Here is a 16,605-nt window from a genome sequence, read left to right as displayed (position 1 = left end):
CGCTTTACAAATGTAAATCCTGAGGCTGCAATCCTAAATTGTTAGCTCAAGGTCATGCAACTGTACATTACCACATTCCATGACCATACTTTTCATCATTAGGAAGTAGACACAGATCGTTATAGTTTTCTTTTTTTTTTTTTTTTTTTTTTGAGATAGAGTCTCCCTCTGTCACCCAGGCTGGAGTGCAGTGGCGTGATCTTGGCTCACTGCAAGCTCTGCCCCCTGGGTTCACACCATTCTCTCGCCTCAGCCTTCTGAGCAGCTGGGACTACAGGCACCTGCCACCATTCCCAGGTAATTTTTTGTATTTTTTAGTAGAGACAGGGTTTCACCCTGCTAGCCAGGATGGTCTTGATTTCCTGACCTCGTGATCCACCCCTCTCGGCTTCCCAAAGTGCTAGGATTTCAGGCGTGGGCCACTGTGCCCAGCCTGCTGGGAGATTTCTATCTCTACTTCCCATCGGTCATTAGTGGAGGACTTCTTCCATGGGGGGCATTATTCCTTGACACTTCCAGTTTGCCCAGCAAGAGGCAAAGGACTCCAGGGGCAAGAGAAAGACCTTGGCCCCAAGACCCATATCTGGCACTCAAAGCAATGTTCTAGCAAGGATGTAAATGCCAGGAGCGGGTATAGGTGGAGCACTGAGACTATCTGCTATAAGAAAATATGTCACTAGTCTAACCATTGGGATGATTTCAAAGGTGTTTTCCCATACTTAATGGTGATCACACCACAGTTAATATGGACAGAGGCTGGGTGTGGTGGCTCATGCCTGAAATGCCAGCACTTTGGGAGGCTGAGGGGGGCAGATCACCTGAGGTCAGGAGTTTGAGACCACCCTGGCCAACGTGATGAAACCCTGTCTCTACTAAAAATACAAAAATTAGATGGGTATGGTAGCGCACACCTGTAATTATAGCTACTTGGGAGGCTGAGGCACGAGAATCACTTGAACCCAGGAGGCAGGGGTTGCAGTGAACCGAGATTGCACCACTGCACTCCAGCCTGGGTGACAGAGCGAGACTCTGTCTCAAAATAAAATAAAATGGACAAAAAGAGCAGGACCAAGAAAGTACAACTTTAATGCATCTGCAGCCAGTTCTTAGAACAGGACAAGGTGATTAGCAGATACCAATTCTCTTGGCTTTTGTGTTTCACAAAACATTAAACTGAAGACTGCATCTTGAATTATTTCATAAAATGACAAACATTTACACGATGTAGAAGGAAATGATGAATTCTTAAAATATAATTGACAAGTAATACAAAGAAGACAGGCTAGTAAGCATAAATTTTCACTTTGTGGACTTCCTTGTCATCACATTCCCTCTGTTTGTTGTAGTAATAGAACGTATTGTCCCTTCTCTGAAGTTTCTTCACATATCCTGTCTCCGGCCAACGATCTACCTGCACATCAAGAATCAGAGTACAAACATTACAATGCAGGGTTGATTTTTATCTCATATTTTACTATCAAATAGTTAAAAAGTATGACTTATATGAACAAAGTATAAGATTAGATTTTAAAATGCTTGAGCTTTTAAAGTATTATACCCACAAGACACATCTTACATTGCAGCCTTATGCTGTAAGATAACTAATTCAGGCCGAGTGCGATAGCTCATGCCTGTAATCCCAGCACTTTGGGAGGCTGAGGCAGGTGGATCAATTGAGGTCAGGAGTTCAAGACCAACCTGGCCAACATGATGAAACCCTGTCTCTACTAAAAATACAAAAATTAGCTGGGCGTGATGGTAGGTGCCTATAATCCCAGCTACTCAGGGGGCTCGGGCAGGAGAATCGTTTGAACTCTGGAGGCAGGGGTTGCAGTGACCCTAGATGGCACCACCACACTCCAGCCTGGGCGACAGAGCAAGACCCTGTCTCAAAAAAAAAAAAAAAAAAAAAAAAAAGACAACTAATTCAGTGCTTTTCTCTAGAGCCCAATTTCTAGGTTTATTTTATTTTGTTTTATTTTGGAGACAGAGTCTTGCTACATTGCCCAGGCTGGCCTCGAACTGCTGGAGTCAAGTGATCCTCCCAGCTTGGCCTCCCAAGTGCTGGAATTACAGGCCTGAGCCACTGCACCCAGCTCCAATTTCTAGATTTAAATTTCAATACTGTGGCCAAGATAAAACATTCAAGGTAATCTAAACTTCATTTCTCTTATGTTTACAAAAGATTTCAAACATTCTAACTTCTAAAATTAATACCACAGGAGGAAATTAGGGCTAAGCCCAGGCTCCATTTTGAACGTGCTGCCTGCTGATTGTTGATGACTACACAGTGAATAAAGCAAGCAACTCAAGAACTATCCAAAGGTGTATATGCATTTCCTTCTGCCCCAATTTCAAGTTCACCTTGAAATCCATTTTTTTTTTTTTTTGAAACAGGGTCTCACTCTGTCTCCCAGGGTGTAGTGCAGTGGTGCGATCATAGCTCACTACAGCCTCAACCTCCTGGGCTCAGGGGGATCCTCCAGCCTCTGCCTCCTGAGTAGTTAGAACTACAGGTATGCACCACCATGCCCAGAAAAGTTTTCTATTTTTCTTTTTTTTTGTAGAGACAGGGTCTCACTATGTTGCCCAGGCTGGTCTCAAACTCCTAGCCTCAAGCAATCCTCCTACCTTGGCCTCCCAAAGTGTCAAAAATCTTTTTTTAATTTCTCCTACCATTCTTTATTGTTATGATTATTATTAATTATTATATGTTGCCCAGGTTGGTCTCAAACTCCTGGGCTCAAGTGATCCTCCTGTCTTGGCTTTCCAAAGTGTTGGGATTACAGGCGTGAGCCACTGTCCCCAGCCATCTCCTATCATTCCTTCTGTATACCATATTGGTTTGTTTACTTTATCATTTGGCTTGATCTAATTTGGAGATCTGTCTCTCCACTTCCGCTTCAATGTTATCCCTTCCTGGCCAGGTTAATGTATTGCACTACTGTCAAATATGTTCCTTTCAGATTTTGTGAGATGCACTTTATCATGACCAAAAACTCATCATCTAGGTTGTAGAAAACCAAATCCTGCTCTTCAACACCATCTATACAGGCAGTCCTGCACCCTTCCTCCAAATCCTGTTCTTCAACACCGTCTATACAGGCAGTCCTGCACCCTTTCTCCAAATCCTGTTCTTCAACACCGTCTATACAGGCAGTCCTGCACCCTTTCTCCAAATCCTGTTCTTCAACACCGTCTATACAGGCAGTCCTGCACCCTTTCTCCAAATCCTGTTCTTCAACACCGTCTATACAGGCAGTCCTGCACCCTTTCTCCAAATCCTGTTCTTCAACACCGTCTATACAGGCAGTCCTGCACCCTTTCTCCAAATCCTGTTCTTCAACACCGTCTATACAGGCAGTCCTGCACCCTTTCTCCAAATCCTGTTCTTCAACACCGTCTATACAGGCAGTCCTGCACCCTTTCTCCAAATCCTGCTCTTCAACACCGTCTATACAGGTAGTCCTGCACCTTTTCTGTTCCCCATGAATAAATCTCAGCTTTCAGTAGGAAGAGGAGATGAATATACCATCTGTGTCCACATGTCTTTTACTTTCTAATAACACATCTTCATTTTTTGTGTCATCTCATTTACTTATGAATTAGCGAGAATAGGTAACAGCATATCTGAGAAGCCTTGGCAGGCCCTCTGACATACATTACAGAAAACCAGCAGTCCTTTCCAACACTGAGGCCACGCCTGCCTGTGTGGCTTCCAATACTTTTGGCAGGGAAAGGTGTTCTCAAGGCTCCATTACAGCCCTCTTCCCTCCTGGGGCCAGGAGCAGATTATCTTAAAACCATCTGATCCGGTGAGAAAACAGTACAACCAATGCCTCTTCTGAACATCTGGAGCTAAGCTACTTTATATGGGACAATCCTTAAGACAGCTAGGTTGGTCCTATGCTTGTTGACTTCTAGACATTTTTCCTTTTGATGCCCCTTGGCATCTCTGAACTTTTTTTTCTTCTTGACTTTCAACGTGATCATTTCCATTTGATCTGGGAAACCTTCTTGCCTGTGGTGGAATGGAATGAGATCCTCAAGTTCAAGGACTTTCCCCTCAGGAGGGAAGGTCAGCAAGCACTATACCACCAGGTAACGAGAAACAACTTCTCTCAAACCCTCAAACCACTGCATACTGGGAGAAACATCCCACCCAAAACAAGCCTTCAGTCACCATCCTATCCGTCCCTGAAGACCCACTGCACATGCCACTGGGGACACTAAGCCCTCTCTGGGGATTGTCCCTGGAAGGAAATGATTTTGTTTTCCTCTAAATCCCTGTGCTTCTTTTTGTTAAGGAACATATACTTTGATTTGTATAAGGTTTTATTGTTCTTATTACTTATTTTAGACTCTAAGATGATGAGATTAATAAAAATTATCATTTACTAAACATTTGCTGTTCCTTCAGTCAACAAATTTTTTGTGGGGGAGTCTCGCTCTGTCACCCCGGCTGGAGTGCAGTGGCATGATCTCAGCTTACTGTAACCTCCCCCTCCTGGGTTCAAGTGATTCTCCTGCCTCAGCCTCCCTCGTAGCTGGGATTACATGTGTGCACCACCATGCCCAGCTGATTTTTTGTATTTTTAGTAGAGACAGGGTTTCACCATGTTGGTCAGGCTGGTCTCTAACTCCTGACTGCAGGTGATCGGCCCGCCTCCGCCTCCCAAAGTGCTGGGGTTACAGGCGTGAGCCACTGTGCCCAGGCCAACAAATTATGAGCACTATAATGTCAGGCACTTCAAACATGTGATTACATTTAATTCTCGTGACAACTTTCTTTTCTTTTCTTTTCTTTTTTTTTTTTTTTTTTTTGAGACATGGTCTTGCTCTCTCACCCAGGCTGGTGTGCAGTGATGTGATCACAGCTCACTGCAGCCTCGATCTCCCGCACTCAAGCAATCCTCCCACCTGAGCCTCCCAGTAGCTGGGACTACAGAGACACTCCACCATGCCTGGCTAATTAAAAAAATTTTTTTGTAGAAATGGGGTCTCACTATGTCGCCTAGGCTGGTCTTGAAATCCTGGCCTCAAACACTCCTTCAGCCTCAGCCTCCCAAAGCACCGGGCTTAGAGGCGTAAGTCACCACACCTGGCCGCCTATGAGTCTGAGGCTTGTGTATCTTTAGGGGCATCCCAAACTTAAGGCAGGGTATGAAGCTTATTTTATTTATTTATTTATTTGAGGTGGAGTTTCACTCTTGTTGCCCAGGCTGGAGTGCAGTGGCGTGATCTCGGCTCACTACAACCTCCACCTCATTGTTTCAAGCAATTCTCCTGCCTCAGCCTCCCGAATAGCTAGGATTACAGGCATGTGCCACCATGCCCGGCTAATTTTGTATTTTTAGTAGAGATGGGGTTTCTCCACGTTGGTCAGGCTGGCTTCAAACTCCCAACCTCAGATGATCCGCCTGCCTCGGCCTCCCAAACTGCTGGGATTACAGGTGTGAGCCAACACGCCTGGCCCAAAGCTTATTTTAAACAGCATAAACATGATAATGCTTCTGTTTTATCTATTTAAAAGCCATAGATGATATAGTAATGAAAATTACCCTTGGCAATGGGGATAGAGTATAATGGTTGAGAAGACAGATATATGGAAGTCACAGTAATCAATCTTCACTTGATCAGTATTTTAAATCTTATTGTTAACCCCAATAAAATTTAATGTCTGCTAAATTAATGTCTATTAAAGAGGCAATAACATTTTAGTTCCGTATTGCCTCCATTATTTTTCCTATGTACTTTTAAACTTTTAATTTAATTAATTTATTAATTTGAGATGGAGTTTCGCTTTGTTGCCCAGGCTGTAGTGTAATGGTGTGATCTCGGCTCACTGCAACCTCCGCCTCCTGGGCTCAAGTGATTCTCCTGCCTCAGCCTCCCAAGTAGCTGGGACTACAGGTGCATGCCACCATGCCCGGCCAATTTTTGTATTTTTAGTAGAGACAGGGTTTCACCATGTTGGCCAGGCTGGTCTTGAACTCATGACCTCAAGTGATCTGCCTACCTTGGCCTCCCAAAGTGCTGGGATTATAGGCGTGAGCCACCACTCCCAGCCTCCTATGTACTTTTAAAGGAATTTTTAAGTAGAGGTCAAAGAACAGAATAAAAGAAAAAGAAACAAGAGCTTATAGTGATCTGCAAAATCTACACATTAGTCTCTGAAAAATGATGAGTTAGTAAAAAATAATGAAAAATAAACAACTGAGTTAATAAACACTGTTATAATCCCAAATTTAAAAATTAAAATATATTTATGAATACTATGTCATATTTTACAATACAGTTGACCCTTGACCAATGCAAGTTTGAACTTGGGGAGTCCATTTATACATGGATTTTTTTCAAAAACTTTGTTGAAATTTTTTTTTTGAGATTTGCAACAATTTGAAAAAATTCGCTAACCACACAGACTATAAATATCAAAAAAAATTAAGAAAAATGTTTGTCATGAATGCATAAAATATATTAAGATATTAGTGTATTTCTGGGTTGATCAATTATTTACCTTATGGGCAAGTCTTTCTGTTAACACTAGGTTACTAGTAGTTGTTTTGGGGAGTCAAAAGTTATACACAAATTTTTGACAGCATGAAGCATTGAAGCCCCTAGTCCCTGTGTTGTTCAGGGGTGAACTGAATTTGTAAAAACATGTCTCTTAAGAATCACTTGAACCCGGGAGGCGGAGGTTGCAGTGAGCCAAGATTGCGCCAGTGCACTCCAGCCTGGGTGACAGAGCGAGACTCTGTCTCAAAAAAAAAAAAAAAAGTCTCTTAGTAGCCAAGAGAATAAGTAAGTTAAGAAGAACCACACAGTATAAACGGGAGCCAAATCTAGACTTTGGTCTAGCCTTCGTAAAGCAAAGCTAGGTCTCTATTCTCTCAGGAAAGCCTGGGATATACTACCAAAGTCACGAGTTGTTCTAACACTTTTGTTTGTAAGGTATAATCACCACAAAAAAACACAGGATTTTAACCTCTTTCTAATTCATGGTTAAAATAAAAAGTAACAGGAGGGAAATAATAGTTACCCAACATACTGATTATCTGATAATAAAATCACCTGAGTGAGGAAAAACAGTTCTTTTTTTGTGGTCTACCATAAAAGATTCATTTAGCAGAGCACAGTTGCTCAATAAAAGAGGACATTCTGAATGTGCCCAGCTGAATGACCACGTCTTCTCCCACTCTGCCTGCAAATCACTCTTCTGGGCCTCTCCCCCTTAATAAGATGAGAGAGTCTGGCTGGGCGTCATGGCTATTGCCTGTAATCCTAGCACTCTGGGAAGCTGAGGCGGGTGGATCACTTGAGGTCAGGAGTTCAAGACCAGCCTGGCCAAACATGGCAAAATCCCATCTCTACAAAAATACAAAAATTAGCCAGGCGTGGTGGCGCACGCCTGTGATCCCAGCTACTTGCGAGGCTGAGGCAGGAGAATCCCTTGAATCCAGGAGGTGGAGTGTGCCGAGATTGTGTCACTGCGCTCCAACCTGGGTGACAGAATGAGACTCTTTCTCAAAAAATAAAGTAAAATAAAAGTAAACAAATAAAATGAGAGAGTTGGAGTAGAATTCCCTTCAGTTATTCTCTGGTTGTTTATAAAATACTTTTCAGCATCTGAGAAATGCATTTCGAGTTGAGGTTTGTAGAGACATAAATCTTACCACAGAAACTTGTTTCACTTGTCTATATTCGGTTTCATCCCGATATCCTGCTTGTTGAAATCTGTACAGATTTTCTATCTCTTCTGACCATTTTTTGGCACGACTTATTGATTTTGGTTTTACGTCAGAACTAGCCATGGTTACAGAGGCCTTATTATCAATAATATCTGAAAGATGTTAAAACAATATTAATAGATAATGTAATAGTGACAATTTTGAAATTCCCTTTAAGAATATACAAAACTGGCCGGGTGTGGTGGCTCACGCCTGTAATCCCAGCACTTTGGGAGGCTAAGGCGGGCAGATCACGAGGTCAGGAGTTTGAGACCAGCCTGGCCAACATGGTGAAACACCGTCTCTACTAAAAATACAAAAATTAGCTGGGCATGGTGGTGCATGCCTGTAATCCCAGCTAATGGGGCAGCTGAGCCAGGAGAACGGCTTGAACCCAGGAGGCGGAGGGTGCAGTGAGCTGAGATTGTGCCACCGCACTCCAGCCTGGGTAACAGAGCAAGACTCCATCTCAAAAAAAAAAAAAAAAAGAGAATAAACAAAACTAACACTTAAAAATTATACTTAGAGTTGAGAATCCCATTAAATATATTAGTTTTTAAACATACAATTCCAAGATTGAGAAAGATTCATGCTCTATTTTGTGGGGATAAAAGTGTAACAAACAAAAAAAACCCCAAGTCCCTGAAAGATACACAGAAAACTGTTTATTTCTTTATCAATAAAATCCCAGTCAGAGTTGGAGTTATGGAGTGATGTTCTAAAAGCTGTATACAAATACTGGAGTTCCAGGTAATAGTTTGCACATTTCTGAAAACATGCTTAGTAGATTGTCAAAATATCCACCACCATTCCATTACTTATGTTCAAAGCTGCATCTCTCTCTCTCTCTCTCTCTCTCTCTCTCTCTCTCTCTCTCTCTCTCTCTCAAAAAGGGAATGTAAGACCCGTCTTCTCACTCTGTTCGCTTTCTTGTTTCTGGGAGGGAATGGTTTATTCTTTTTCACTTCTTAATTGCTTGGAGACATCCCAATTGCTGCAATTCATTTACTGAGGTCACTATAGTACCTGATCTTTTGATGAACCAATGTGAGAAGATGGCCTAACACAGATTCCATGCATGCTGTGTGGCTGTCGTGGTACTGAGACCATGGATTTAAAAACAGTGTAGGAGGTCACTAATAGTCTTGGAAAGTCTAATATACGACTTTAGTTCATGTAATTGTCTATTCACCAAACTTTCATAGCAAGTTTTTCAAAGGCATAATCTTACACTTGTTTTCTCAGCTACTAATTTTATTAACAAAATATATGTCATTTAACTGAAATAAAGTGTACAGAATTTTCACTATGATTCCTTGAATCCATTCTTCTATTAAAATATATTTCTATTGGCTGAAACACATTAAAGTCAGATCCTGTAAATAAATTAATATTTTATGAATTTTTTTCAATCACAATGACAAATGCTCATTATGTTTAAAAGGTCAAGAAATACATTAAAGTATAACAGGGAAAGTCTGGACATGGTGGCTCGGGCCTGTAATCCAAGCACTTTGGGAGACTGAGGTCAGGAGACCTGAGGTCAGGAGTTCAAGACCAGCCTGGCCAACATGGTGAAACCCCGTCTGTATTAAACATACAAAATTAGCCAGGCGTGGTGGCACATGCCTGTAATCCCAACTACTTGGGAGGCTGAAGCAGGAGAATTGCTTGAACCTGGGAGGTGGAGGTTGCAGTGAGCTGAGATCACACCATTGCACTTTAGCCTGGGAAACATGAGCGAAACTCCTTCTCAAAAAGAAAAAAAAAAAAAAAATTGAACTGGGCGTGGTGGCAGGTGCCTGCAATCCCAGCTACTTAGGAGGCTGAGGCTTGAGAATCGCTTGAAACCCAGGAGGTGGAGGTTCCAGGGAGCCAAGATTGCTCCATTGCACTCCAGCCTGGGTGACAGAGCAAGACTCTGGCTCCAAAAAAAAAAAAGTGTATATATATATATACACACACATACACACACACTTAAATACATATATATAAAGGAAAACTCAAAATAAGCATCCCATTAATTAGAAATATCCATCCTTCATACTGGGTAAAAATCATGCTAAATATATGATTAATTAACATACACTTAAAAGTTTTATTTAAAAGGATCTTCTAGTAAATGCTTTTACAAGACATAAATTTAGCTTTACTTGGATTTAATAGAGGAAAAATAGGAAATGGAAATAAAATGGACAGACTTGCTGAATTTCAGACAAATATTTCTTCAATATGAAAGATGTAGCCTAAATGTTCCCTTAGTTGTTAGTAAAAAAAGATAATGAAGACTGTTAGGAGGCTAAGTCACAGGTACCAATGGACTCTTTTCTATGAAAAACAAGAAAGTTGTTCCAACGCTCTTCCTATATAGATTTTTGTTAAATTACTTAACATTCTAAAGATTACAGTGTTTATATTCTTTTTTTTTTTTTTTTTTTTTTTTGAGACAGTGTCTCGCTCTGTCACCAGGCTGGAGTGCAGTGGCGTGAACTCTGCTCACTGCAACCTCTGCTTCCCAGGTTTAAGCGATTCTCCTGCCTTAGCCTCCTGAGTAGCTGGGACTACAGGCACGCGCCACCACGCCCAGCTAATTTTTGTATTTTTAGTAGATGGGGTTTCACCCTACTGGCCAGGATGGTTTCGATCTCTTGACCTTGTGATCCATCCGCCTCAGCCTCCCAAAGTGCTGGGATTACAGGTGTGAGCCACTGCGCCGGGCCCGCTGCATTCTGAAATCATAATTCCCAGAGTTTGAACTTAGCTCCAGATTTAAAAGAATCTAAATGAAGGCGTAAGTCACACAGTTCTTACCCTGATAAAAGAAGAAACGATGTCAGTAGCATTAGCATTGCTGTTTGCATTTTTTCCAATGTGCATACCAACATGTACATGGATCAGATCAAAGAAAATCAGAGTTTTGTCAGTATGTTGACTTCTTAAAAACTTTTGATCTTTAGATATTGACTTAGGCTCAGGCCCATGTTGCATTTTAAGGCAATTCTTTTTTTTTCTTTTTTTTTTTTGAGATGGAGTCTCACTGCATCACTCTGGCTGGAGTGCAGTGGTGTCATCTTGGCTCACTGTGGCCTCCTGGGTTCAAGAGATTCTCCTGCCTCACCCTCCTGAGTAGCTGGGACTACAGATGCACACCACCCTCCTGAGTAGCTGGGACTACAGATGCACACCACCCTCCTGAGTAGCTGGGACTACAGATGCACACCACCCTCCTGAGTAGCTGGGACTACAGATGCACAACACCCTACACAGCTAATTTATATATATATATTTTTTTCTTTTCTTTTTTTTTTGAGATGGAGTCTCCCTCTGTTGCCATGCTGGAGTGCAGAGGCGCCATCTCGGCTCACTGCAAGCTCTACTTCCCAGGTTCATGCCATTCTGCTGCCTCAGCCTCTTGAGTAGCTGGGACTACAGGTGCCCGCTACCACGCCCGGCTAATTTTTTGTATTTTTAGTAGACACGGGGTTTCACTGTATTAGCCAGGATGGTCTTGATCTCCTGACCTCATGATCCGCCTGCCTCAGCCTCCCAAAATGCCAGGATTACAGGCGTGAGCCACCACGCCTGGCCAAATTTTTATATTTTTAGTAGAGATGGGTTTCACCATGTTTCGCAGGCTGGTTGGTCTTGAACTCCTGGTCTCAAGTGATCCGTGTGTACCTCGGCCTCCCAAAGTGCTGTGATTACAGGTGTAAGCCACCGCACTCGGTCTAGTTTTATAGTATTATACGAATTTATATAAAATTTGGAACACCTGGCAAAACAATAAATAAGCCACGCTTCAGTGAAACCTTTGTCCTTTAATGCCATTCATTCTAGTGGGAAGTTCACTACTCCACTGCTGCACAATATAATAGCAATATACCACCTATGACAAAGAGGTGAGTTGGACGTGTGATACAGCCTAAGAATCCATTCATATATATAATATGAAATATTACACAGGAATATAGATATATTACACAGGAAAAAGTTCTAAGAAATATTAAAGAAAAAAGTTAGGCTGGGCGTGGTGGCTCATGCCTGTAATCCCAGCACTTTGGGAGGCTGAGGTGGGTGGATCACCTGAGGTCGGGAATTCGAGACAAGCCTGACCAACATGGAGAAACCCCTGTCTCTACTAAAAGTACAAAATTAGCCGGGCGTGGTTGCGCATGCCTGTAATCCCAGCTAATCAAGAGGCTGAGGTAGGAGAATTGCTTGAACCTGGGAGGCGGAGGTTGCAGTGAGCCGAGATCACACCATTGCACTCCAGCCTGGGCAACAAGAGTGAAACTCTGTCTAAATTAAGAGAAAAAAAAAGTTAGTGAATTCACTGTATTAAAATACTTTCAGGACAGGAACGGTGGCTCATGCCTGTAATCCCAGCACTCTGGGAGGCTGAGGTGGGTGGATCACGAGGTGAGGAGTTCAAGACCAGCCTGGACAAGACGGTGAAACCCCGTGTCTACTAAAAATACAAAAATTAGCCGGGCGTGGTGGCGCATGCCTGTAATCCCAGCTAATCAGGAGGCTGAAGCAGAGAACTGCTTGAACCTGGGAGGCGGAGGTTGCAGTGAGCCGAGATGGTGCCACTGCACTCCAGCCTGGGTGACAGAGTGAGACGCTGTCTGGAAAAAAAAAAAAAAAACTTTCAAAATTAGTCATATTTTTATATGAATTTAGTGACTGTATTACTTATAGGACTTTTACAGATGAAGCACATGTAGTGATACAATCTTAATTTTTGTCTTATCCAAGTCCTTTTTGCTTTAGGCTTGACTTTTTGCTCATATTCATTTGAAACGTATTTTCTTGAATGCCACTATATAATATTTTGTCACTTTCAGCTCAAAAAATTATGGCAACTATACATAAAAATGCTACATTTAATAGAAGAGCAGAAAATATGCTGTATTCAATTGGACTATGGGGGAAATCACCACTTTTCTCAGTAGAAATAGACATCTTCCGGTTATTATTAAGCATTTCAAAATTTTATTTTCCCAAAATACCTAAAGAGAATATGAATGTAAATTTCACCATAGTAGGAACTCTAGTGACTACTGTAACTATGCTATATAAGTGGTGGTGGAAATTCTTTTTTTTGCCCTTACTTTCAGTTTATTAAAAACACAAAATGAAACTAAAATTAGGAAAGATCAACTTACAATTCCTTGATTAAATTTTTCAGTGATTCTAGGAAATTCAGTGGCAGTTCTAATTCTGCTAGTACTTAGCACTTGCAGACTGAGTGGTTTCTTTACTGGCAGTTGTGCCAAAAAAAGAATTGATAAAAAAATACATTTAATGGCCGGATGCAGCGGCTCACACCTGTAATCCCAGCTCTTTCTGAGACTGAGGAGGGAGGATCATTTGAGTCTGAGTTCAAGACCAGCGTGGACAACATAGTGAGACCCTATCTCTACAAAAAATAAAATTAGCTGGGTGTGGTGGCCCATGCCTGTAGTCTCTGCTACTGGGGAGGCTAAGGTGGGAGGATTGTTTGAGCCCCCAAGGTTGAGGCCACAGTGAGCTGTGATCAAGTCACTGCATTCCGGCCTGGGAGACAAGAATGAGACCCTGCCTCAAGGAAAAAATATTAAAAAATAAATAAATAAAAATAAACATCTGGGCCATGCACAGTGGCTCACACCTGTAATCCCAGCACTTTGGGAGGCCGAGGCAGGTGGATCACCTGAGGTCAGGAGTTCCAGACCAGCCTAGCCAACATGGTGAAACCCCGTCTTTACTTAAAAAAAAAAAAAATTAGCCGGATGTGGTGGCAGACGCCTGTAGTCCCAGCTACTTCAGGAGGCTGAGGCAGGAGAATCACTTGAACCCAGGAGAGGGAGGGTGCAGTGAGCCAAGATCGCGCCACTGCACTCCAGCCTGGGTGACAGAGCAAGACACCATCTCAAAAAATAAATAAATTTGATGTCTAAAATACCAAGTTGTAGCTCCACAAACAGGAAACAGCAATGCCTGAGTTTCTGGTTTGTGAAACTGAATTATATGAAACACTTAGGGTTTATATGTATACAGATGGTCCTGTAGAATGGTTCAACTCATATCTCCACTTTACCATGGTGCAAAAGCAATACGTATTCAATAATTCGAGTACCCATACAACCATCGTTTTCCACTTTGAATACAGTATTCAGTAAGTTACATGACATAGTCAACACTTTATTATAAAATAGGCTTTGTGTTAGATGATGTTGCCCAACTGCAGGGGAAGTAAGTGTTCTGAGGGCGTTTAAAGTTGGCTAGGTGAATTAAATGCATTTTCGCCTACCACGGGTGTATTGGGACATAATCCCATGGTTAAATTGAGGAGCATGTTATTTATTTATTTATTTATTATTTATTTATTATTATTATTTTTTTGAGATGGAGTTTCGCTCTTGTTGCTCAGGCTGGAGTGCAACGGCGCGATCTTGTCTCACCACAACCTCCGCCTCCCGGGTTAAAGCGATTCTCCTGCCGCAGCCTCCCGAGTAGCTGGAATTACAGGCATGCGCCACCATGCCTGGTTAATTTTTTTTGTATTTTTAGTACAGACGAGGTTTTCCCATGTTGGTCAGGCTGGTCTCGAATTCCCGACCTCAGGTGATCCCCCTGCCTCAGCCTCCCAAAGTGCTGGGATTACAGGCGTGAGCACGCCCAGCCTCGCGCACGTTATTTTAAAAACACACCATCTCGGCGCGGTGGCTCACTCCTGTAATCCCAGCACTTTGGGAGACCGAGACGGGTGGATCACGAGGTCAGGAGATCGAGACCATCCTGGCTAACAAAGTGAAAACCCGTCTCTACTAAAAATACAAAAAATTAGCCGGGCATCGTGGCGGGCGCCTGTAGTCCCAGCTACTCGGGAGGCTGAGGCAGGAGAATGGCGTGAACCCGGGAGGCGGAGCTTGCAGTGAGCCGAGATCGCGCCACTGCACTCCAGCCTGGGTGACAGAGCGAGACTCTGTCTCAAAAAAACAAAAACAAAAAAAACCAACACCATCTCAACTCCCTGACAATCTAAAGTAGTAACAGAAGCTTCTGATGTAGCCAGCCACCCAAATTCCCTTTTCACTTCCCTTTCATTCTGAAAAGCGCTTTTACTTTTAGTAGTATTAACACTTCAAGAGCATTAGCCTCCCTAATAGTCCATTTTTTTCTCCTATTAGATTATTTCTGTTCCTAAGAGGCAGCAGGAGGAGCCCTGTAACCAGCACGTAACCTTAGGCAAGCCCATGAACACGCCTGCGCCTGTTTCCTGAACTTAAAGAGAAGCAATAGCCGGTCTCTAAGGTTCTGGAACTCCTGTCTGCGGTCGCCGGGCGTTCATCTGAAAGACAAAAGCGGTTCCCAAAGCACGCCTGGCGGTCCCTGCTCTGGGAGTGCTAACCTGCCTGGGTGCAGCACAAAACCGCTCCCTTCCGGCCCCTACAGCTAACCTGCAGTCCCCATCCCTCCAACTTCCTTTCTGCTATAAATCACTGTGTGGGAGGTGAAATCCGCCTGGTGAAGGCTGGGATGGACAAAACACAGTATTCCAAAATCTAGGGCCCAAATCGGAGCCCTCGGAGTCGCGGCCCCTAAAGTCAATGGAGTCCGGGGCAGCCCGGAAACTTCCGGGAGAACCGGACCCTGAGATTCTGGAAGGGCCAAATAGTGACCCTCCTCCCTGAAAATCACGGAAGAGACATGAAAACCACCGGATCTTCCGGCAAACCTCAGGAGACAGCAGAGAATGGCGGGGCGGAGATGGCGGGGCGGAGAAGGCGGGGCAAGAACTTCCGGGGTGGGGCTACGGCCGGGGCTCAGGGGTTGGCGGGCAGGGCCCCCGCCTCCAGCGACGCATCCACCCACCCCTGGGTCCGGCTCTGCGGGGTTATCCTCGTTCCGCCGAGCAGAAGAGGCCGGGGGCGCCCGGGAGCTTGCAGGCGGGCGTGGGTGCTCTCGTTCTCTACTCGGGATCCGCGGGCAGGGCCAGCGAGAGGCCAAGTGTTGTGGCCTCCGCGACCCTCGCGTCTCTTAGTAACGCGGTGGAGCTGCAGGAGCTCCCGGCTCCTTCAGGCCCCGCCCAGCTAGCTCAGGCCCCGCCGCCGGGCATGGGCTTTTATGCGCATGCGCCAGGGCTGGAGTGGGCGCAGGCTCATCTTCCTAAGTCAATGTAGGTCCCAGGTGGGAGCGCTGCCAGGGCTTACCCCTGAGCAGAGATAGAGGGCGAAATGGGTTACTTGCTGCTGCTTGAATCCCAGACAAAATTCCCTGTGAAAGCAGATCACAGCACGGAGACTGTTCGTAGTTCCTGATAGTAGATATCTCCTATCTATTCATTTGCGGGGAATGAACCAATCCAGAGAGTCGCCATAGTGCCTGACAATCAGTAAACCTACATTAGATGATATCTATAGCTTTAATTATTTTTTCTGGCATTATCTATTACTATATCACAGTACTATCTATTTTAGCGAAAAGTGATGAGATTCAAGATATATATATATATATATATATATATATATTTTGAGACGGAGTCTCGCTCTGTCGCCCAGGCTGGAGTGCAGTGGCGCTATCTGGGCTCACTGCAAGCTCCGCCTCCCAGGTTCACGCCCTTCTCCTGCCTCAGCCTCCCGAGTAGCTGGGACTATAGGCGCTCGCCACAAAGCCTGGCTAATTTTTTGTATTTTTAGTAGAGACGGGGTTTCACCGTGTTAGCCAGGATGATCTCAATCTCCTGACCTCGTGATCCACTCGCCTCGGTCTCCCAAAGTGCTGGGATTACAGGCGTGGGCCACCGCGCCTGGCCAAGTTACATATTGTGAACGTAGAGCCATCAGGACTTGTAAAATTGTTGAATGAAGGAAAGGAGCAACTGTGTGCT

At 43.8% G+C, this 16,605-nt stretch overlaps 1 protein-coding gene across 1 annotated transcript; it reads right to left on the bottom strand.

Moving 5' to 3' along the window:
• Positions 1-1,068: 1,068 nt before the first annotated feature.
• MEIG1 (meiosis/spermiogenesis associated 1) lies at positions 1,069-16,123 on the bottom strand. The gene is made up of 3 exons (XM_024253235.2): positions 15,591-16,123; positions 7,677-7,843; positions 1,069-1,411 (listed from the first exon to the last, which is right to left on the bottom strand). The coding sequence occupies exons 2-3, from the start codon at positions 7,812-7,814 to the stop codon at positions 1,283-1,285; spliced, it is 267 nt and encodes an 88-aa protein (XP_024109003.2). The 5' UTR covers positions 7,815-7,843; positions 15,591-16,123; the 3' UTR covers positions 1,069-1,282.
• Between the last annotated feature and the right edge of the window lie 482 nt (positions 16,124-16,605).

This window comes from Pongo abelii, chromosome 8, assembly GCF_028885655.2.
Source record: "Pongo abelii isolate AG06213 chromosome 8, NHGRI_mPonAbe1-v2.0_pri, whole genome shotgun sequence".
NCBI classification, from domain to species: Eukaryota; Metazoa; Chordata; class Mammalia; order Primates; family Hominidae; genus Pongo; species Pongo abelii.
The sequence above is the reverse complement of the archived record's forward strand: the minus strand, read 5'-3'. Positions and strand labels throughout refer to the sequence as shown.

Coding starts and splice junctions, on each gene's coding strand:
- MEIG1 (XM_024253235.2), bottom strand. CDS start 7,814: ATGGCTAGTTCTGACGTAAAACCAAAATCAATAAGTCGTGCCAAAAAA. Junction 1,412..7,676: donor AAGTGAAACAAGTTTCTGTG/GTAAGATTTATG, acceptor CTTGATGTGCAG/GTAGATCGTTGGCCGGAGAC.